General features: G+C 43.4%; 2 protein-coding genes across 2 annotated transcripts in view; one reads left to right on the top strand and one right to left on the bottom strand.

Moving 5' to 3' along the window:
* The window catches only part of T265_09764 (hypothetical protein), a gene marked incomplete at both ends in the record, with an annotated part of 53,590 nt that extends 37,041 nt beyond the window's left edge, over window positions 1-16,549 (top strand). Inside the window, 7 exons of the mRNA XM_009175935.1 lie at window positions 3,411-3,554; window positions 4,841-4,967; window positions 6,535-6,653; window positions 9,381-9,519; window positions 10,353-10,400; window positions 14,227-14,330; window positions 16,215-16,549. Coding sequence (XP_009174199.1) covers window positions 3,411-3,554; window positions 4,841-4,967; window positions 6,535-6,653; window positions 9,381-9,519; window positions 10,353-10,400; window positions 14,227-14,330; window positions 16,215-16,421 — 888 coding nt within the window. The remainder of the gene's footprint in view (window positions 1-3,410; window positions 3,555-4,840; window positions 4,968-6,534; window positions 6,654-9,380; window positions 9,520-10,352; window positions 10,401-14,226; window positions 14,331-16,214) is intronic.
* Window positions 16,550-19,439: 2,890 nt separating this feature from the next.
* T265_09763 (hypothetical protein) overlaps window positions 19,440-24,544 on the bottom strand; it is a gene marked incomplete at both ends in the record, with an annotated part of 14,159 nt that continues 9,054 nt past the window's right edge. The window contains 3 exons of the mRNA XM_009175934.1: window positions 19,440-20,187; window positions 23,067-23,341; window positions 23,812-24,278. Coding sequence (XP_009174198.1) covers window positions 19,894-20,187; window positions 23,067-23,341; window positions 23,812-24,278 — 1,036 coding nt within the window. The remainder of the gene's footprint in view (window positions 20,188-23,066; window positions 23,342-23,811; window positions 24,279-24,544) is intronic.

Raw genomic sequence — 24,544 nt, 5'->3', positions numbered from 1 at the left:
CTGCCAGGATGCCAACAAGCAGCTATCCGTATTCCGCACTATCCAAATTAGTCACTGTTTAGACGTTGTGACCCTTCTTGGTATTTCACCATAACTAGTTGAGTGGTTAACTTGACTACTACAGAATTTTAACAGATTCCGCTCTGTGGGGTTGTTCTAAAATCATTGAGCGTTGCCCTGAAAAACCAACCGCTAGACGCTGGTCGAAAATTCGGTGGCGGACATTTACACATCCTATAGAGCCATTCACTCACTAATTGAACGTGGTTCATCCAGGCGCAGAGACGACTGAGCAGCGGGAATGCGGTCCGAAGGTTTTCTCATGGTTATATGCGGATGCGTTCAACGCAAACATATTGCACTATGGTGCTCTTGCCATGAGATGCTGAGATATCATGTAGTTATTCACGTGGTGCGATTAGTACTTACTAATAATCATGTGAGTTTGGTATGAACAAAGAAGAGCGGCAAGCGGTTTGCTAGCACTAATTGGCTGGCCTTATGTTGGAAATATCGCCATGTTTTTCCGGACTTGGGAGCTTTTGGGTTGTCGATACTGGTCGAGTGTTCTCAGTGGTGTGGACTGGCAAAGAAGAGCGGCAATCGGTTTGCTAGCACTAATTGGTTGGCCTTATGTTGGAAATACCGCCATGTTTTTCCGGACTTTGGAGCTTTTGGGTTGTCGATGCTGGTCGAGTGTTCTCAGTGGTGTGGACTGCGTATGAAAGGCAGGTTGTAGTCTTGGCGCAACCATTGTTCAACTACAAGTTAATCCATGCATTACTCATTTTCCAAGTCTCCCATGCTGAACGTTTTGGCACAACCTTCCCCCTTTAAACCCATCATCAGCGTTCTTGCAGAACCTCAAAGCAGCCATGTATATTCGCGTTTGGCTGCAAAGTTTAACTGTGTTTACATGCAGTAAGCCGCGTATACGATCAGGTGGGAACATCGGATATCCTGGAAGCATTTTTTCAGCCACGCGCTGCAAAGTCACATCGTTCTTTTCTGACATCTTCAGCTGCAGTTAAACCTATTGTAATAATAATGACAGTACAGTTTTAACACTATTTCGTTGCCTAGCTGCCACGTCACTCGAGAAAATCAGGAGGGCTGAGATATTAGAAAGGAGCGGACGGGATGCCTAAGTTGGATTCGAAACATAGACCTTCCGATCACTATGTTCGCACCTTAATAACGGAGCCATCTGGAGCTCGAAACTACCAGTTGAACCTATTCATGCAGCATTCAGACGTAATCACTTGGGGCGCGTTCCTGTCGTACAGCTTCTGTGTTCAGTTCCATTGTATACGGTTTCCCTTCTCAGTAGAGACCCTCTTTGTGATCTCTAGGTCCCCATTCGGTGGGAAAGGGAAAATTCCCAGTTTTGTGTGGCGGCACGGAGAGTACTGGATGAAATGGATGATTTTTTGAAGGATCTTCTATTTCCAAGTTTTGTCGTTTTGTTTATTCCCGTTCAAAAGCTAGACCCTCACAAGAAAGGCAGCATATATGGGATATTGCTAACAGCGAACTGCCCAGAACATTCATCATATCGCCCTATTTCGAACATGTACTGTAATGTATTTACCGTGCTCTTGGAGTCATTCTGCTGCTTGGTGTCCACCTTCCGTTGAGCTGTCTGATTGATCGACGTCCGTTTTCTTGGTCACGTATAAAATAGCACCTAAGGCGTATATTTGCAAGACATTTCGAATAACCTGCGTGGCTGAAAGTGAACAGCGGTACATAATAAATGAACAGAAAAACAGTACGGAAAAAGGGTCTATAAACGTTCGCGATTGCGAGTTATTCCGGCCGACACTCCCTGCGGTAGATTGACAAGAGAAAAAATCCTAGATTCACGAAATCTTCACACATTTTTTCAATGTTACACCACCTGTAAGCCAGCAGTGTGCGGACCGTTCTTCACCTTGTTTTCCTACAGGCTAGTTAATTGTTCTGTTGGGTTTTAAGATTGGTTACACCTAGCCCAATGTGCGAGTAGCCTCTTCATACTTCCAACCTTCTAATTACCCCAACAACTCCGAAAACTGAACCCTTTCCATGGCTGGCCAGAAAATGGAGTTGTTGTCTCGGTTATCAGCATGACCAAGTATTATTTGCTTGCGGTAGATTCTTGTATGACTAATATGGCTTCATGTAGCTTTGAGTGGATCCCTGATTACATTAATGTACTCCGCGTTCATTGAAATAATTCAAGTGTTTTTGCGGATAGTAAATCAAAGTCTGGTCAGAAACAACTTAACATTGTCGAATTACAACAAGTATCGTCTCAAGTTCCATTCGTACTCCCCATCCATCGTCGATGGGAGACTGGCGTTGGGATGGTTTCCTGAATCAGTGGACTAAACTTCCCAGCTATGATAGCACTACCGTGAAACCACTCGGTTGGGTTTTAAAGGATGAGCTATCAAAAGTGATACACGGGAAATCTATTCTTATTACAGCATAACCATATGTCCCAATCATCCTCATTAATAGCGCGAGAGAGTTTAAATTAAGAGATCTAAAACTGAACAGTCAGACAATCGTTATCGTCGTCAAAATTGTGTTAACCAGCCATGTGGTGATCTGAAACTACCAGATGCTGCCTGAGATGCACGTGTTAATCTTCAGAAAAAAACAACTGAAATTATCGTCCATCGATCCCCTGGACCAGTACAGCTGTATGAATAGTTAAACAAGTAATCGGTTTTCGTCCATAGTCACACCACTCTTGTCTGAACAGTCGTCTTCCTCTCCTGGCTTATTTATTCTGGTGAGTCCACACCAAAGAAGGGGAGTATTGAACTCGTGTTTCGCTCTTATTAGAGCTCATCAGCAGTGCATATCCAATGGCCGTGTCGGGATCTGAACCCCGGACATCTGATATGCGAGGTGAGCGCACATTAGGTTTATCCGGATTTTCATGTCTGAGCAGGCAGACGTGTTCACAATTGAGCGATGTGATTGGTGTGCCCGACCCATCGAACGACAACCCAGTTACTGTTTTCACTTTGCCAACTTTTTGTATTTAGACCAACTACTGTTGAGCCCAGTATCCCAGTCATGTGACATGGTTTCGTGGTTCGGTAACATACCGCAAACCGTTGGACAATTTGTTTGCACTGTAAATTCAGTTGTTAATCCCATTGACTATATCTGTTTGAGCTGAACAACAGAACACGTTGAATTTGTGTGACTAAGCAGAAATAAATCAACAGGCCAAGCAGTGTTTGCATTTCCTGATTTCGGAAATTGTTAGGACCAGGGTTTACGGAAGTTTCTGGTTCTTTTATAGATGGATTTCAGATAGAGAATTATCACTAATAACCCTTGTTATTCTTTGTCGAAACGCACGCTAATTAATTGTAACACGCCTCCTCCATGATCATGTGTGTTTTCAGGAAGTCCGCTGGAAACTTGAGGCAATTCACCGAGACATTGGTGCACTCTCCATTGCCAGTTCGGATGCCAGTCCCGTCCAAGCGGAAACAATGTTAGAAAGTGCTGGACCCGACCTCAAGGATCAGAGAGATTCCAGTGAATCCGTATGTGATTCTTTTTATGCGGTTAAAGCTAGATTGCGCTTGTGTACAGCAAGCACACGACCCAAACATTCTATCTGTTCTTTCAAACTCGCCTTCCATCAACAACCGCAGTAAATGGTAGTTGGGACGAATGAATAGTACTCTTGCTATGAAGGTTGTGGAACACTTTCCCTCTTCGATGCTGACTGAGGCCGGTAAATGACTAATCATTCGAACTCTGCCACGAGATCCGGAACAATGGCCACTTCGTTGGTAGCAACTCAATTTTTTTGCGTTCTACTACGATTAATCGCTGATGTCCACCACCTTATACTGAGAAATGTTTGACAATCAAGCTGCACCTAAGCTGGTTTATGTAAATGAATGAGCTTCACTCAACATTGCACCTGGTATTTGATCACATTTATTCGTCACTTTTTGACTTGTTGCCTGTGTTGCGGGTAACGGACCTGCATAGATTGGTTGCATCTTGCGCGGTAACTTCGACTTTAGGAACTTTGATCACATTTATTCGTCACTTTTTGAATTGTTGCCTGTGTTGTAGGTAACGGACCTGCATTGATTGGTTTCATCTTGCGCGGTAACTTCGACTTTAGGAAAAATACCAAAAAATCTAACTTTTCTGTGGACTTTTTCATGGTTTTAAATGATCTGGAGGCGTTACGTTACTCCCTTTTGATGAGAGTATGGAGATTTTGTAAGGAAAACCGAAAATATGTGAAAAGATTATGCTGTAACACTGGTGAGACAGGATGCATTACCTGCGTTTTACTTCTACTCTTTGGGGAATTTATAAAAAGCAAACACATTTTGTGTAACAACAGAGGTGATCCCAATTCCCAACACAACAGTGAAATAGGTCGTTCCTCGTAAGTTTTCAACAAATGGAAATCTGTATTTGAAGACTCGTTTGGAAGTTATACATAAACACGTTATAACAGGATTACAGGCATATTTTCTATAGAGGGAACATCAATCGCTACGGTCCCTCAAGCCAACATTCAATCTCTCATGGTTTCAAGTGAGTTTGCTGAACTTGCGAATCACCAAATGTTCGTGATACTACTCTCAGTGTTTTCTGGGAGGAAAAGAGAGGTTCTTCTAACATTTCTGTAAAAAAAACCAATGGGTTGATTGTCGCTGTGATTTACATCATTTCATTATCGTTCTCCGTCTCACTATCATTGACAGAAAGAAGAATAGGGTGAGAAACGACTGCCTCACTGACTTGCAAACATGGTGCTTACTCATATACTAACTCATCATCTGAACATTTTGCCCGACAGATTACTACACCTCCGTTGGAATTCCGAGTCGACAACATCCAGCCATTCCCCGAGAAGGCATCACTCAATGAGATTTGTGATATCCTTTCAACTTACCGAATCAATGCTTGGAAGCACACACTTCTCGGTAAGTGTTTGTCACTTGGATCTCTCCCACTATTGGCCGTTAAATATGTGTAAAAGTCATTCTACAGAAGCGTTTGAAGCAATGACATTCATTATCAGTGTCATTATTGGTGTCTTTAAATCATTCCTTACCCTCGCTTGTATTTGATTGATCATGTGATGAGTGCATATCTCTAGGCATTTCAGCACAGTAAACCTTCCCAACAAATGCAGTTTTCAATCCGGATAACCCACGTTTCTCGTTGATTAATTTTCATTTAATTGTTTAGCGGCAGCAGCGTATAGCATGAAATGCCGTTTACCTCCAGTGATAGCCAGAAGGTCTGTATCATGCGTTTTTTTAAAAACTCTAATTTCAACAACTCAGTCATTATTATTGCATCAACAATAGATACTTCTTGTCTGATGAACCTATTAGAAAAACCCCGGATAATACCAGATGTGCATATAAAACATTCCTCCCTTTTGAGTTGAGCCAGTTTTTTTTCACTAGATCATCTAACCAGAGAATTAAAGTTGCACTTCCCAATCGGTAGTATCTTGGGAGCTTGTTCTTATCCAGACCTATTCCGGTCTCCCAGCTTTTCATGACTTCGATCTTAAATCGGTGCACCTACCCTAATTTTGAACACCTACAGGACATTTAAAGTCAGCACAGTATTACAACTGAATGGAGCATAGATTTTGTCTAACCTCGCCTCATGTTTAGTTGTGACCGAGATCAACTGGTTTGCCATGACAACATGAAGTGAAGCTCCAGCTTGGTTGAAGAGTATGTGGGTGAACTATGTGCGAAGATATCTCATAAATGAGCACACCTGGGAGTTAATTTCAGTTAGCAGGGGATACAATCCTTCACACCCTTAGTTTTATTAATTAGGTGATTTGGGAGGTCACATCGATTTTGTTCGTCTAAAAGTCTACCTCTTCATCTGCACCATTTGTCAAAAATGCACACACAAGGTCGACTAATGTGAGAGTCGGAAGGTTGGAAACTGGTCGTATAATTTATTGGACTTGAAGAGTGTTAGACTATTCATTTGACCAAATAAGATTTTATTTCTGCGTTGCATCTAGTCACTGCGACTCAGGCTCCTTGTCGTATCACTTATCTACGCTTTACATCAGTGTGCAAGTGAGCCTGAATGCGCGACTTGGTCAAGTCGGACGACCTAACTACTTTGCTTCTCTGTTGAGTGGGTTGACCCACTCAACCCTGCACTAACGATGTCACCTGGATTGGTGACGAAACGTTTGCAATCCAACTGCCAAGCTCAGCGAACAAACCAACAACCAAGCAGCGTACCCAAGCTACCTACATTCCATAACATTGCCAGTACTTGGATTTAACAGGTCAAGTTGCCTTATTGTGTGACATTTCAAAGACCGTAAGAGACGGTCGTAACCTAGCTTAGCGGACGATCCACCTCTGCAACTTTCTGACCTAAATGTCCATCTTACTTCTTCGGGAGCATCAGAGACCACAGTAAGCAAATTCTATGGTTGGCAAAGGAACAGATGATTCCATCACTGATTCAGTCACATTTAACTGCACTACACTATGACAGGTAAAGAATATCAAGAAGGACGAATGCGTAAGCGCCAGCGCAAGCAGCCTCATACAATATCTGAACTGCCTGATATGTCGGGAGAACGTTATGGGCGACCAAATTACGGACCTTACTACGTGAGTTCAAGTAACCTGGCTTGTGGTCTTCACGTTAACAAACAAAGTTTTACATCTACCTTCGAAAAAAGTGTCACCGAGATGGTGAGGGAAAGATTGAGCAAATCAACACCTGAAAATTACATAGTGTAATAAACATTCCATTGATATCGGGAAGAAACCACTAATTCGAATCTGTTGTGTAGTTAGTGCCAGAGAATGTCTAAATAAAAGTCTTCTGGAGACAAGCTCAAGAAACAAGCTCAAAGAAACGTGATCCTTTATTACTCAAAGTGTATTGTTATCAGTCTGTGATCCGCGTAGGACAGATGGCCAATCGTGGAACCAACACAATATCCCTTGTGGATCTTCCTACACAGAGGTGATGAACGCAAGTTCATGCCAAAACTCGATTCCAGCGTTGCAAATCGAACTGGACCAAACGCTTGATGCATCTAAGGTAGTAGTTTTTAACGACGAACTACCGTTATCGTGTGGCGATAGGTCGTCTCAATTTCGAGTTTCCATGACTTGAAGCAGAGTAGCCCACGTAATAAATATACTAGACAAATGTGAACCGGAATTTGAATAAGTCTTAATGCATAATGTGCATCACTCACTCCGGAGATTTCTCCGGCACAGGGCTAATCACACTCATGGCCTAACGGTCAAGTGCTCAACTGCCGACAGGAAGATCGCGGGTTCGGAACTCTTTGAGTTTAGTGAGATGCGCACTGCCGATGATTTCCGATAAGGATGAAACAGCTAAACAGTGCTTCTGGAGTTTTCAGAATAAACTGGCTTCACCCACAGGACGAAATCTCCACTGAAAATTACCACATCTTCTCTCTTCTCTTGAAAAATATCGTTCGGATGAAAGATGAACGAGCAACATCAAGACTATTGCCTTTCATTCATCTCCTATGATCCTCATCCTTCAGTGACCGGAACTGTACCGGCTGGGACTGAAGAGAAATATCCTTGTCTTATGGATGATAGACGATAAACTGCACTGGACTGACCTAGATGAAAGATAACGACGGGCTCTGTCCTGTTAACCTGGTAGCGTGCTTGAAACGGCATAATTCTTCAGTGACCGGAACTGTAGCGGCTGGGACTGAAGAGAAATACACTTGTTTTATGGATGATAGACGATAAACTGTACTGGACTGACCTAGGTGAAAGATAACGACGGGCTCTGCCCTTTCAACCTGGTAGCGTGCTTGAAACGGCATAATGTATTTCATCTTTAGCCGCATGTGTAGTTTAGTGCACGGACGAACAAATCTGCTTGCTAAATGTATGCAGCACCTACGGCCCCCATTTTTCATCCAATATCTAACACGTTAAGGTCATTAGGTGACGAATAAACTAATCAATCAGAATAAGAGCCGAGTACAGTGAGGGGACTATACAGCTTAAGGCTGTCAGTCATAAAGACTCTCAGTGGTGCTTATAATGTCGTAAGATGTTCGCAACAGTTAGTATGTTTGCTGCTGATTTACAGATTTTGTTAGTGACAACCACCAAGGTCGAGTATCGACGGACGAATCGAGTCGCCGTACGCTATGTTATAACGGTTGGAGACACCGTTCATACCTGAACAGTCTTTGAGGTTGGGAAAACTACTGCTCTTGAGTAGCGGGTTGGCCATTTCACAAACGGGAATGAGATAACGACGGTGCCCTTTCAACCTGGTAGCGTGCTTGAAACGGCATAATGTATTTCATCTTTAGCCGCATGTGTAGTTTAGTGCACGGACGAACAAATCTGCTTGCTAAATGTATGCAGCACCTACGGCCCCCATTTTTCATCCAATATCTAACACGTTAAGGTCATTAGGTGACGAATAAACTAATCAATCAGAATAAGAGCCGAGTACAGTGAGGGGACTATACAGCTTAAGGCTGTCAGTCATAAAGACTCTCAGTGGTGCTTATAATGTCGTAAGATGTTCGCAACAGTTAGTATGTTTGCTGCTGATTTACAGATTTTGTTAGTGACAACCACCAAGGTCGAGTATCGACGGACGAATCGAGTCGCCGTACGCTATGTTATAACGGTTGGAGACACCGTTCATACCTGAACAGTCTTTGAGGTTGGGAAAACTACTGCTCTTGAGTAGCGGGTTGGCCATTTCACAAACGGGAATGAGCTTTCCTTCTGCTTCTGAGGGTGAGGATTCTCAAAAGGGGTAAGTAGAGAAGCTCCACATATCTTCGTTGGAGCGCGTCCTTCTGGAAGTTGCTGTATTCCAAGAAAACCTCAGTTGGACTCTTGGTCGCCTTGCACAACAGTTTGAATCAAATACCTCGCGGCAGATTATGTGTATATAATGCGGTCGAATAGTGTAAAATTAGACATTGCGCGGGTGAAATTATTTGACACATTCTAAATTTTCTATATGCTTATCCTGAGGATCACCTGGCGACTACGGCTAGGCCTTTGTGCCTGGGTGCCCCATGTAGAGTGATCAATCTCGCAGTTCAGGTTCTCGTAGAAATGGAATGAAGAAAGCCGTACTAATCAGTCAACAACACGAGGACCTACTGTATCCCGAACCTCAGATCTACATCGGCGCAACATTCATTTTGATCTTGTAAGATACATGTCCAGTTCAGCTTATCAAGCCCCGTAACCAACATGAGTAGGTTAATGTGTTCAAATGTCCACCACCGCAGCTTCCATCGAGAGAATGTGTTTCTGATTTGCTCCTCATCTTTTTCTTTCTCTGTCAACTAAACAAAGTATTTACAACTCAGTTCATTCGATCCGATTGAGGATTTGGAACAACCGGATTTCATGGAGCATCCGGAAGATTATTTCATGGACACAGAAGAACTGAACTCATTGAGCAACAGTGCTGACATCCCGGTTTTACGTGAAGGTATGTGACGCCGACTTGAAAAAAGTGCTTGTGTTTTCAGTTGGAACATTTGCTACAAAATGACAACTGATATAAATGCCCAGACTCCGAAATGCCATCATTCTTACTTAGTATCGGAAACTCCAAGAATGTTACGAACGAGGAATTCGAAGGACTTCAGCCTTAACATTAGCTTATTTCCTGAATGTGGAGAGCTCCACAAAGGTTTAAGTTGAGGTTCTCAAACAAAATACGATGAATGAAAATTTGATGATTTGACCTGCCCAGAAGAGGGCAGAACTACCCGTAGACTATTCAGGAGTTTGGGTCCAACTTATAAATGGTAGCAAATCGAGGAAAATTCCCCATGTCAAATGGAGTATGAAATGACCTATGTTAGCGCTTTTTGTTAGAACCTTCCTAATTTGCAAATGAGCGTTCAACTCCATCAAGTGAGATAGTTTTAAGCCTGAAATTGCTTACCACCATAGCTGATTAGTGAAACAAATACCGGATCAGGAACACAGGCTGTTCAACAAAAGTGGTGCTTTCTTGTAGGAACACAACGCATTTGTTGGTAATGCGTTGGAGTGTTCCGAACTTGGGTGAATTCATTTGCAGTTGGTCAGGCAGCGGTTGATATGTTCACCGAGGTTGACAGTTGACTTGCAAAGTTTTCGTCACCATTCAACGAGAGACCAACAGCGTAACTGTTGACGAAGCATCTGCAAGTCAATTATCAATCTCTTCGAAAGCATCAAAGGCCATCCGGTAAACTACGATGAAGTATTTGTCTCCAGAAAACCTCTTTTGTAAGACAACGGAATTTATTGTTCTTACGCAATGTTTTGCAGAGGACTATGGAGGCACTCGGGATCAGCATAATGTCTACAACGAGCCAGGTATGTTGGACAATTTTGGCTGTTTTTACTCGATTGCCGTGAAAGTGAAGTTACTTTTTCAAACCAGAATACTCTCTTTTCACTACTTGTCAGTGTTTACTAGTTTTTGTCCCTGCCAAAAAGAGACAGGCAAGTATTTTGTGTATTCGTGCGCCACACTTTTGTTTTCGTTTGACATTTCGTGGCATAACTCGTGACTCGACCCTACGTGAAACAAGAGGGCTGGTGATCCATTTGTTCGCTTATTTTCATCACATATCATGGTAAAACCGTCAGTGGGTTGCTTCTCAGCGGAGCACACCAGTGCGTATGTTGGGAGTGCTAGACTACTTATTTGTCTTGAGTCTTTTCCGAAACTTGCCTGTGCTACCATCATTAGGAAACAATATATGTATCATACACTGGGTCGCCTCCGCATGTCTGCCCGCCATTCAGCCAAACAACACTAGTGAGTCTCACTTTTTCAGAAGCAGTCACCTGGCTGTATCGCTGACGTCACCCAGTCTACTAGTTCCACCCAAAATATCCAGCGAAACCGCATGCATGATGTGCAGGACCATACATGTACACAACTGTCTTTGGAACATATTTTGCAGGCGATGAGAAGGTTTCAAAAGATTTTTATTTTTCAAACCAAGTAATCTGCTCGGAAAACCCTACGGACCGCACTCACACCCCTTCTGAAGAGTCGTCCCCAGAAGGATCCACACAATACCAAACCATCAGAGACAAAATAGGTGGTTGAACGATGAGCAGATATCCGTTCTGCTCAAATTTAAATGACTCATAATCATCAATTTGTCTATCGACTGCTGAGTGAAAGGTTCAGAGTACGAATCCTCATAGAGGTTTGTCAGATGCGCACGGCTGACGATTTCTGAGAAGCAGTGAGTGGCTGTACAGTGATTCTCGGCCTTTAACGGACTGATTTAACCTGCTTTAAAAATTTCAGTTCATAGAGGTTTGTCAGATGCGCACTGCTGACGATTTCTGAGAAGCAGTAAGTGACTGTACAGTGATTCTCGGCTTTTAACAGACTGATTTAACCTGCTTTAAAAATTTCAGGGCCAATAAATTCGAGATGAATGGTTGAGTGACGCCTTTTGTGGATTGTGAAACTCAACTAAAATGCGTCGCTCCACACCTCTCTCGTTCCGGGAATTGTAAAAAAGCACAAAAGTTTGCTTCTTGATCCTTGCGCTTGTCAATTACTTCTAACTAGAAGGACCCTGGTTACAAGGAAACACTTGCAGATTTTTTAGGGATGTGCGTAAGAAAACGATCCACCGCCGGCAACGCTCCCTTGTTGCACAAACCCGTTCGCTGTTTTTGTCAGGTTCTTAAAGGAAGCACCATTTTGTGGCACTTAAGCAGCTTTACTGAAGGTTAAAATTGAATACAAATTCACAGACAAACAGTGGGTCCTGCGACAATGCACCGCATCGAATCTTTTCGTCCCTTCACTCAAACAGTGGGTCCTGCGAAAATGCACCGCATCGAATCCCTTCACACAATATATTAGTTGGTACTGAAACACTTGCAACGAAGTTGCCAAGTCTAACAAAACTCGGTGACCGATTTAACAACTTGATCAAGCAGTATTTTCCCCTTGATCAGTAGCTAAACTGGAATAAGACATTCGCGAATATACACTCACTTGAAAACTAATTTGGCTTTTCGACAGACTCACCTGGAACCCAGCTGAATCTCTCATTTGTGATGTTCTCAGCCAATTTGGTTCCAAGTAGAACATAAGGTCGACGGAAACCCGGGGACTGCACCTACATGATGAGCCCCAAGAAGGGCGAAACCGGTCGTGGGCTGTCGACGGATTTTCAGCAAACTTATGCATAGTACATTACAAAGATAGAATAAGACATGTTTAATAGCTCGCACCTTAGACACGTAATCGGAAGCCTCTTGAGATAACCTGAATACGGAAGAAATAACCCTGGGGCTGGCACTTAGAAATGTTCCAAGCTCTATCATGACATTTCAGAGGCAACTTGAGGATATCACACCCCAAAGTTTTCAGATTATTGATGTATTATGGCAATATAATATTGTAATGTAGTAAGAAACAATATAATGTAACGATATAATATTTATTAATATCGCATAATATGGTTTATTTGATTTGCTTTCATGTAATGTAATGTGACATAATATAATGCAGCACGCTGCAGCATAATACAGTATGGTATGAATAGCTTGCATCCGAGTCATGTTTGCCGAACAGTGTAATAATATGGTACTCATAATAACATGAAATGCGACGTAATCAGCTTGACCATAATTTTTTTTCGTCGCTGAAAGTACATGGAAGTTCTACATTCATGCTGGTTTGATTGGTTGGTATGGCCCTGGCAGAACAGGAGGCAGACACGTTCTTTCCAAATTAATACCCTCTTCTAGTTACACTAACCCTGGTTATAAATTCGCGGCAACTCCACGTAGTTCTGCAGAGATACAGGATGTTCGCAAGGTTTTTGAAGTGGTTCTAGCTAGGCATACAAGCATCCAATCATACGTCTTTACGAAGGTACGCTAATAAGGACCACACTCCCACTGTGTATTGTGGAGCCTGATTGCCAAACCTGGTGGTCTATGGTCTAGTAAGTTGTATGATAGTGCGAATCCAAAAAAACACCATATCCTCCAATTCCAACTTACCAAATTTCTTCCAAATCCTGAGAAGCAGACAACATTGCTCTTACGCAAAATGGCCATTCCACGGGTGCCATGTGTTCTCTCAGCTGTGCACTTCTGACGGTAGTTGTGCAAAAGTTCACCCGGAGCAAACGCTTGGTAGCAGTCGTTTTTCCAGCGTCATTTTATTAGACAGATTATAAAGACGGTACACAAAACTTATGGAGGTGGAAGATGCTGGTCACAGTGGATAAACGTTATGATTACAATCTCAAGAACGTAAAGCACTGTCGGGTGAGAGCAAGCAACCTGCCGTGAATCATGTAAGTGTCATTAGGCTCAGGCCATTGTAAAAGTCAAGTGCCCCAGGCATACGGGCTGGTCAGGTAATGAGCTGAACAACCAGGAGGTGGATGAACGCAGAAAGGCCTCATCATAACAATAAAACGGAAGCTTTCGTGGGTAAGGAAAAGGAAAACACCAGTGCCCGATTGAAGTTCCCCGCAAACGAGTCTAAGTGAAACACAGACAAACTAAACTCTGGCTATTTCGAGAAATACACTTATTTGCAAATCAATTTGGTTTTCACGAGAGACTCAAATGAAGCTCTCGTTTACGAGATACTACAACTGAATGTGCTGCACACAGGTCGCCTCATGTTTCAGTTGGCACAATATTCGAGATATCGCAGCATATTTTTATAAAGGAAACTACTCACAAGAGTTCTGAGCAACCTTGTGAGTAGTTTTCTTTATAAGCAGTTGTTTCATTCCTACCGGTAATCACCATCACTATTTCTTGTTCAAGCTAGGGTTTTGAAAACAACTGAAACGAGCGGAGCTAGAAGTGAAGTATGGTCTCACTCTCAGGCACCTGAGCAGAAGTCCGTAGGTACGCTGCGATATTTCCATTAATTCACGAAATGTGAACAGTTTACAGAAGTTATTTCTGTAGAGAAAAGTTTCGGTTTCGCTTGACGGTATTCCGCCTTATTTCGAGAAGCGACCGACGTAGGCGCGGAAGCTGATATCCAATTCGTCACATCACCATCCCTAAGCAAACAGTGCCTTACTCTGGAAAACCTGCGATCAGTTCTGCATATTCATCCAGGCCCAAAAGCCATTCAGGAACGGATTAATGGTTTCAAACTACTACACTCATATTTTTCTTATTTTAGAGGTAAAGAAGAAAATTGACGAAACCACTCTGTTTCCCGGCTATCTGCTTCAGTTCGAAAGACAAATGCTGCGTACCAATAGATTTATAAATCCAAACAACCAGGTATGTTTTCGGCTTATTGACTGTTTAGTAGCTTATTACTGTGGATGCCTGATGATACACTTCACTGAACATTATAAATATGTATGAAGGGGCTGAATATACCCGTGGTAGTCATGAGAACGAAGAAGGTAGCGAACAAAGCTTGTTTTCTTTGATTGTTCATCTTGGCTAATACATCACAAATTTATATGGTAGCAGAGATCATGTGGAAAAGGTTAAGATCGGGGCTACATACACTTTAGAGAAATATAAATCAAAGGAAGGGGGGCTGGATGAGGGAGAGGTCAATGGGTCACGGAATCAGGTAAGTGACGTCAATGTCGGACGGACTTGTGGGACCCGATGTTCAGAGGTCGCACAAGTATGAGTTGAGGCAGTGGTGTATCCGTAATGTCTGTATATGTTTAAGTTATCCCGACTGCTGGTACTCCCTATCCGTCTTTGAATCGAATGATTCATTCGCTGCCCGGGGTAGTGGCGCGGCAGATCAGCCGTGTATTGTGACTGGTCGAATAAGTACCGTACTGACTACATACTAGCGATAAGATTAAGGAATATTCGGCAGTAGCATACAACCGATTTCGTCTTGTTTGAGACCCGTCAGACAGTACTTTCAAACTGAGAGACTCAGATAAATCCATCGTGTGGGACGTAGACCCACCGAATATCACCACCACCACCGTCAGTAGTGATTAACTGTGTACAGGTTACACAGCAGTAGAAGATAATCTTGACGGAAACTCGAGAATTGTACCCACCTGATGGGTCATAAGAAGGGTGAAACCGGTTGTGGGCTGTCGAACAGTTCCAAGTGACCTTATGAGTAGCATGTTACGTTTATACGACGGTAGTTTTAGTTGACATTTCTCACCGACGCTGTGGGTGGGATAAGTGGAGTGCAAAAGTTGTTCCGAGGTTTACTTTGAGTGCTACGTGCGATATCCAGCCCTCTCCTGGTACCTTGTGTTACTAATGGGGCTTATGAAAACCCATCATGTACGATTTATTTACTGGAGCCCCACATTTATATTATTTCAGTGTATAAGTGACAACCCACTCGTTTCTCCGAGTACAATTTAGGTAATATTAGTTCTGGAATACTGAAAAATTGCAGTAACTGAAAGCAATGGTCTCCTCGATTTAAATTACATTTGACTGCCGATTAGCTAGAATTCAGTACACTTCACCGTCGACTCTAGAGCTAAGGAGCGTGATACTGATGAGGATATTTGGCCGATCTCTGTGTAGTGGCCTGAGAAATAGAGGCAGCCTAGCAAGAAGAATTTAGATTTACTGGTCATTTCACGGATAATCAAAGGTTGCCAAATGGAATGGGGAAAATAACGAAGAGCGCCAACTTTAGCCTCCAGAATGGCATTTCACTGTATCATGTGCGACATTACCTCTTTACTCAGGACTGTTTTCATTACCTGGCTTCCGTAACCCGTGGCTTAAGGAGCGTACTTGTTTGTTCCGGTTATTCAGTTTCTTCACGAAGGTGTATTGTGAAAAGTGCATCTGAGTTTGACCGCAGTGGTATTCAGGATTTCGAAGTATTCATCCTTAGTGAGCAATATAAAACAAAATACCCGAGATGGTATTGCATAGGCCATTCGGAGCATGATTTCCTGAGACAAACTCGTTAGGAGGTTGTGGCAGTTCGTAAGCTGATGTCATGTGATTTAAAGGCGATATTCGATTGTTTAGGCTGCTAGAAAAAAGGCAAGCCAAAGTGGATTTCCTCATAAGATGTGTTCGCTGCCACCTCTCCAAATATTAGCAACTAGACAATCGATCCTGATTACCACTTAGTTGCTGGACTATTGTAGTTCTAATTGGCCCCTGGTTCGAATCCAATTTTCGTTTTGGTTCTATACGCTTTAGATGCAGACCGACTCAGCGTGTAACAAATCACCGGACGATGCACAATCAGATATGACAACTCAGGCAAGCTCCATCCTGAGCGAGCAGTTGCCACCGTTGAAAACGAAAGAAACTCGCCGGACGAGTACGCAAACGTTTCGAAACAAAAAAGAAAAGGATAAAGTCATGAAACGCGGTCGAACAAAGTCGTCATTCTCTCGCCCGTAATCCCGCGCTGCAAAAAAAATCATTTTCGTCCCATTTTCTCGGTACATTCAACTAGATAACCTGTCACAAATGTAGCTCAGGTAAAGTGTAATCCAAATGGACGAACACTATGCTTTCTGGGGTTTTCCCCCTCCTGCAAAATATATGGTTTAATCGATTTTCAATGACTTCTAAAATTATCAGGCCACATACAAGTAAGTATAAGTAATATGATATCTAACAATATTTTATGTATATATTATATTATAACATAATAATATATAACAATATAATGTATGCACAATATATCATCAGTAATATAAATAAATATCGGGGATTTTCAGCAACCTCGTGAGCAGCATATCCCGTCAAGAATCGAAACCTCTAATTCTATTATCCGTGGTTAGTTTAGCAGCATATCCCGTCAAGAATCGAAACCTCTAGTTCTATTATCCGTGGTTAGTTTTAGGTCCAGTTTAGGAATACAACCACGCTCCCGGGCGACCAATCTTGTGGTCTTTACAGGGGCACAATGTTAATTGCTAAATTAAATTCTTATCCTTTTTCATGTTCATACCACTTCGTTCATTTACTATGACAAAATAAATAATTGAATCTACTCTCACGTGTATATCACGTGCCTAATGAAGCCCGCGCCTCCAACAAGCATTTGTGAGGAATTCGATCCCTTTTCAAAGAGCTCTGCGTTTCATAGAGGTCCGTTGACTCGCGTCTCATGTTGGAAAGATGCTGATGACAGGTACATGCGTGGTATAGGTGAGCGAACCCGAACCCCTATCATGATCAAATCTTACGCATGAAATCCAACAACCGCTCATCCAACAAGCCAGAAAAACAGAAGTATCAGCACCTCCAAATCAGTTTATTAAAATGACGAGTTGAACCAACTCCACTCTCATAAAGCATATACCCATTTAGAGTCCAGGAGTGGTTCAAACAGAACTGTCGCTTGTAGCCTGACTATACATTATTCAGATACTCCAACACTTGTGTAGAGTTTTATCTGGTGTCAGGCGGTTTTCAACTTGAATGCCATGCATTTCGATTCTGGATCAATTTCGAGGACATGAAAAGCCTTCCCAGTGACGGAGTGGTCTTCATTCATGCAACTCTACAGGGAATGACTGTAACTTTCCAAAACTTCCGTCTATGTTGACTACAATTATCACTGCTGGTATAGTAGTAGTAGAGATGGCTGTTGCGGAACGATTTTTCCGTCGGTCATAAGCCTGTGTGACATCTATGAGTAAACGGGCTGCACACGTGACGTAAGTAATCACCCAACCAGCTATTCAGGAATGAACCATTCTGCGTTGCTCGACATGCTCAGTTTTTTACGGTTGTCAGTAGTCTTTCCAGCTGATCTGTTTTCCGATCAGATAGCTCTCACTATCGTCCCAGGAATCCCCACCAACCAAACCTACAGGAGACTTGTCACTTAAAGCCCACGGTTTCGCACCCTTTTTTGTATTGCGTTTGGGATTCAAACTGCTTCCAGTGCTTAAAAATGTGACTATTTGGTTAAGCCTATGAAGTGCTAGAAAGGATTCTTTGACTACCATTGTACAAATCAAATGGAGCTTTTATAAACACTGTCTAGCCATATATGTACTACGGGTAGGTCATATGAGTGGTGCGGGCCATCAGAATATCCGTCACATACCCTGCGGGCTTGAGCTGACTAATAGTTGTGACTAGCAGTGGAGTTCAACTGGTTGCACAAGTGGATCGTCCCAAACCGCTTGTGCAATTAACTAACTACCCTGCGCACAAGTCGCTCGAAGTAGCTTGATGTGATGCAGAGCACTGCACATCACTGTATGCTCATTAACTATTATTCAAAATCCTTTCTGCCTCGGTCGGTCACCCTGAGATAATTCTTTCAAACGGGGCAGATATGCACTTGTGTTCTCCTCAACAGACGTGCCACTGAAGGCGAACTTCAGAGGTCTCTCCAGGACAACAAAGGGTGATGGGGTTTTCCTCTTTCGAGGAACAACCTACAGGGATTTATTGGGGGTGGATCCTTTTGATACATGGACTCTCCTAAGAGGGACTTAACTACTAGAATGACCTACAGGTGATCAACCACAGTTGGTCTCATCTGAAGTCTCCACAGAGGAAGGAACTGTAGTTGTGTGGAAACCACAATAACTGAAAAAACGATTTTATCACCATACACTTAAGGGATGCCTGCACGCATGAAAGCCGAGTACCCGGATGGCTAAACTCGACCTTTACTACAAGGGGATTGTACACCATGGGAACAGTAAGAGAAGTCTTTACTGGGAGTTGTAAGATGGTCTCTCAAAATATAATCGTTTTAAGTCAAACCTGATGGTATTGGGGTGAAGTAGCTCCAATTCGGGAGTAATCTTCCCTGGGGGAGACTACTATATTCCCGTCAATGGGGGTGCTACACGCAACAACCACTCAGATAAGTTGTTCCTGATACTACACCTTAACTTTGGCGCACATTCTGTGAGAATGATCAAAACTTCTCCTTGTCCTCTTCCAAACAGATCAGTTTACTCACACCGATATATCTACCGGAACTTCAGAAGTGCATTTTGATAAACCACGTGCAGCCCATGCCAACTTAATTTATTGTCGCGCCAGGCCACTTCAAGACACACCCGCATGATTAGTACAACCGACATATCATTCCAAACGTCAAGACTGCCAGCAGGTTACCGGACGTAACCTAACCATGGGTCAAGCATGAAGGTTGATGGGTTCAACCAGACAGCCAGAAGATTAAGCGTCTTATTTGTAGTTCATACGTCGAAAAAATCTTATGCAACATAACTCCCGTCTATTTCTTTCAAGACTTCCAAAAAACACTCGGCCGAAGTTGCTGGAATTTATGAGCAAAGCCTATTTGCTGGAACTTTCTCTGTTCTGTGTATCACTCATCAAAAAAAACCACATCATGTGTAATCCAAAATGGCTAGCCAGATCCAGAATTAGGTCGTGCTTGCATGAGAGTCCACACGACAAGTAAAACACCTCTAATTGCAAGACAGCTCTAATTTAACGGTTCGACTCCACCTAAGGATAACAGATGTGTTCCATTAGTGAAACGCGAGCATCATAGGACGCCGAAATAAATAAATAAGTAAATAAATGAACAGCACAGATTGAGATAAAAAAACAACAGCCGTCCTGATTGACAGGTTGCGTCCAACAAAATAGTGTAAACAACTGAATGATCACAGAACTGCAACGAGGGTGGATGAACACAGAGATTAAGTCATCCCAAAGCTGCACAACGTGAATGAGACGTGAAGGATGGTAACGAACTCCGAAATCCGAGTTGAGGAATGAGCTAACGATACATAAACCCACTAGATATTGCACATGGTTTGTGGCCGAAATTCTCAGTGGCCACGAGTTGTGGGAAGTGGACTGTGGTAAGGGAGAAGCATGATCGGAGCATCTTAGTGAGAAAAGAAGTTCTGAAATTTTCTCTTCAAGCAGTTCTCCCACGACGAAACCGCGCATCTTCCGGTCGGAATGTTGTCGCTCTATTATTGTTGATAGTTATGTTTGACCTTAAGGAGGAACGGGTGTTATCCAAATTACGGGATATTGACGGAAGGTGCTCTCCGGGAACTTCGTCTAGCGGCAAAACGCCTACGCCCACCCAACCCTCATGAGCAATCAGGGAAGCGGCTGGAACCCACTGCCAATTAGCGAAGGCTCCTTGAGAAGTTGGTGCTGTAGACGGGCGATGTCGGATGTGTGTATTTACAACAGTATTGGCCTGGAGCGAGAAAAGAACAATATTTACGGATTGGTAGTAGAACAAAGAAAGAAAACCTCCCTAAACCGTTGTTGCTCACACATGCCAGGGGAAAAACTAAGCATCCTTCTTTAGCACGCACCCACTGAAGGGGAAAAATCTGCGGCCTAATCCGAGGAAGAGTTCGAGACTTGAACATGGAACATACTAATAAAAATTAGCAGTCCGGTTAAATTCACCAAGGGTCCACAAAGTAATTGTACCATTCCATTTCTTCGCAATAAGTAAAAGAAAACGCTTATTTTCTGGACACAATCACAGGAGAACATAAGAAAGCATTTGAAACACTCAGCCTTAAAGAGGAGTCCAACCAATACCCTGGGTGGAGGGTTTGGTTGAGGAACACACGGCTCATGCACAGTATTAATGGAATTTTACTTGCATCAGGGTCTTTTCAACAGACTTTGTCTGAAGTGAATATGCCGGATGCCCAATACTGTTGTGAGTTCGTAATTCCCACATACTGACAAAACAGGTTTAACTTGCCTAGTGTTCCTCAGACTTCCTTATCAGGACCAGAGAAAACTGGTGGTCTTCAAATCCACCGCCTAAATAGAACCACCAAGCACGACATATGATCAACTGGACGTGTTATTATACAGTTATCATTAAAGGTAGTAAGAGAATTAGTAATTTATCTTGCGTTGTTCCATACTACCATTCAGTTGTATCACCAATACGGTGGATTAGTGTATCGACAGCTCACAGCAAGAACTTTTTAAAGTGAAAGGCAATTCAGGAATCTGCATCCATCGCATGGGAAGTTTTTATTGTTGGAATTAAATCAGCTATTCCTTCGGTCCGCAGGAGATGTTCACTTGACAGGAGAGTGGAACAGTCCAGGTTTCCAAAATCGACTCTTCCATGAGGAGGTTCTCTATTGGAAAGATCACTCTCAGCATCTCAGAGAGGAAAGGCTATCGAAGTTTCACCTATTGTGGAATGTAGGTAGCTCGGGTGTGCTGTTTGGTTGTTGGTCTGTTCGCCGAGCTTGGCAGTTGGATTGCAAACGTTTCATCACCAATCGAGGTGACATCGTCAGTGCAGGGTTGAGTGGGTCTCACTCAACCCACTCAACTCGACCCACTCAACCCTGCACCGACGATGTCACCTCGATTGGTGATGAGACGTTTGCAATCCAACTGCCAAGCTCGGCGAAGAGCACTTTATGACTATTATTTGAAATAGGATTTGTTATTGAGCACAATGGTCGGCCTTTAATTGGTTCGGCTACTTCTATCTCGAATTTGGAGTGCCTAGCTTGAAAGAGGGGAAGAGGAAACGATGGATATTGGTGGGGTAGCTTAATAAGGACTTTGAGTACCGAATCTCTTCGATAAAGGACATCGAATAAAAGATCCAAAATGTGGGATGTCCCTTTTCATAGGTTTTGGGGATACGCAGTGACAATCAGTGCATTGACCCTAGGCCTACTAAACACTAAAAGGGGCAACTACGTAATAAATGAATTTCTCAAATGGTCCAGTAGAGGTGTCTGCTTTCCAAACGCCTTTGAGCGGTGTACGTCCACACTACGATAGACCAATATTTCGTCAACGACAAGTCTCCATCATATCATCATCATCATCATCATCATCGACAGCAAGACATCAGTGTTCAACACCGATGCTTCGCTGCCGCATCATGTAGCCGTATTGCTTCCGCAAACCTGATGGTTCCCTTACGTGGTGAAGCCGCTCTCCTAGCAACTTCTGTCGTTTGAAAAGTCAGCCTGATTCTTGAGGGTTACATTCCGCACAATTCTTCACCTATGTATGGACTAACCACGATGAGAATCATGGTGATTCCTCCCATAGTTAGAAGTACGGCTGCATATCAGCTGGCTTTGTCGCGTTGCGAATACCGTAGAAAAAATTTCAAAACACCAAGTTAACAGAGAGATCAACATCACCTCTGGACTGCAAGAACACAGAAACACGAATACCGTACCTCGGTCGGTCATAGTAAGAAGGATGAGATAGAACCCATCGGTTTGAAGAGTGATGACGTTCGCCTTCATGACTGTTATCGAGATACCTTACCAACGCACTGGCAACCTGAACACACTTGTTTACAAAATCCGCCAGTTGGCGATGGAATGTCCATTTAAAAGAAGATTTTCGGGCTCGTGGGTTTTCCCCTATGTTCGCGCTGCTATGAACTAGCGGCGGCGAATTCGTAGTGGGACGATTGAGAAAAAAGTGTGCGCTGGGGGATTAGGTGTATTTATAGTTCAGGACTGTTATCGAGCCTACCGAGGATTCGGAATACCGAGCCCTGAAGACACCCATCTTTTCTGAGGCTGATGAATATTTCGTGTTATGCAACATATGACACGGAAGGGGAACAAAAACTATCGCGAAAAGCCGTGGTGTGCTGTCTTCTGGTATGCGGCCCCCGTAACCCTCCCCGAAATCGTTGGTTGCAACGGGCGGATGGTTAATCCCAGAAAATCGGCGAACTCCTCAATAGGAGAATATGCTTGTCTTGTAAAATCGTAATAAACGTGGAGTGTTTTATACACGTATATAAGGTTTGCAGCTCTTTAATTACAGCAAAATAGCAAAATGAGGGCAATCACGAAAGAACGCTCTCGTGGCAGTTTCCCCTTCAGACGAACCTTTGAAAAGAGGCCACTCCAAAGAAAGGCTACTCTCCTAAACATCCTAGGAGAAGGCCAAACACTCTTGAGATGACTACGTATGACTGATTATGAGGTGCATTTGACTCGGTTTAGACACGTCGGGAACACTCGGTCAATTCAGTATCAAACGCATCACACTCCAAAAACAAGGTAATTTACAGTATGAACAGGATATGCACCAACTGTAACAACGTACTTCCAGTTGACTGATAGTCTGCGAATCTTGCGAATGGCTAATCGCAGCCGATGTGGATTCTGTTGACGCAGAATCGGTGTCACCATCAAAGTCTTCATCGGAACTGCTTGCAACGCTGGAATCTGGGTGGCTTAACCCCGAGCTGGACACATTCTGGTTGGCAATAGTCAGACGAGAGCCGTCGTCGACAGGCGTTCTGTCGCATGCACTGAAGGTATTCGAGATGGGTTGGAAGCACTCTACAGTTCGAAGATGCGTCATCCCATCGTAGCCACCTGTGAACAAAGTGTCACAGTTCGACCTAGTCAATCGTGGTGCAACGAACAAGAAAGCATATAGTTTGACAAATAAACGGCAAACAGCCACCTGCCCGAATTTTTTCAGCAAACTCCCACTACAGACTGTATTGCGACCGATTGCAATAGAGCCAGTCCAAAGTTATGTAAATAGTTTATCTGCAAGTTTTGATGTAAACGTACCAAAGGTGGACGGCACCCCGATAGACTTACATGTATATCATTTGATAAAAGCTTCTGTACAACAAAAATCGCTGTAGACCGGTCGGACTGGCATGTCAGTGCCTTATTTTCTACTGATGTGAAGGGTAGGAACGCGGATATATTGTGCCCAGTGTTCAGGACCCGGGAGAGTTACTGAGGCGCTAACAAAGCCAGAAGACGTTTTGTGGGTAACGGCCTTTGAAAGACATGGCGGAATATTAGTTTTATCAAGCAAACGAACGTACCTATTGCATAGAGCCGACCACCAGTGACAGCCAACCCCACGCGAGACCTCGGGACAGATAAAGAAGTGATCTCAGTCCATTGACCCATCAGACCGTTTATATCCGGTCCGGCAGTTGGGTCAAAAACTTCTACGCTCCGCAGAAAATTGACTCCGTTGTATCCACCGGCGACAACGATTCGATTTCGCAGCGCTGCTACACCGTGACGACATCTTCGATGGATCATGCGCCCCATTGGTTGCCAAGGGCTAGACTGGAATAAGCGGGCATGCAAGGTCCATCCACTGGATTGCGCATCTGTAGTGACCGGTCGAGCCGTGGGACCGGCGGCACGAGGATTGTAACACTCTGTTGAGGAATAGATGGCTAAACCGTTATGGCCACCGACGGCATAAAGGCAACCGTTGCTTAATGCGACCAGGCCTCCGGCTGAACGCGGTTCATTCATGCTGGGAATTATAAGCCACCTAGGTGGGAAAAGGATGGATAAGAGAGTCACGTCGAATTTTATTTACTCCCAAACAGAGAAACGGAGGACAATGACTGAGCGAAAAAACGTGGGTATCCCTCTGGTAGCCGTGTACACTATGTTGACTTGGTGATGAGTGCGGGCAAATAAGCAAGACTTCCTTGATTTGACTCAGTCAAACGCTCCGTTTAACGGCTAACAAAAACATACACGAAACGCTCACTTCATTTCTCCGCTCAATAACACTTACGGATGTACAGGTAT

The sequence above is a fragment of the Opisthorchis viverrini genome, assembly GCF_000715545.1.
Source record: "Opisthorchis viverrini unplaced genomic scaffold opera_v5_300, whole genome shotgun sequence".
Lineage (NCBI taxonomy): Eukaryota > Metazoa > Platyhelminthes > Trematoda > Opisthorchiida > Opisthorchiidae > Opisthorchis > Opisthorchis viverrini.
Note: the sequence above shows the minus strand (reverse complement) of the source record. Positions and strands in the feature narration are given on the sequence as shown.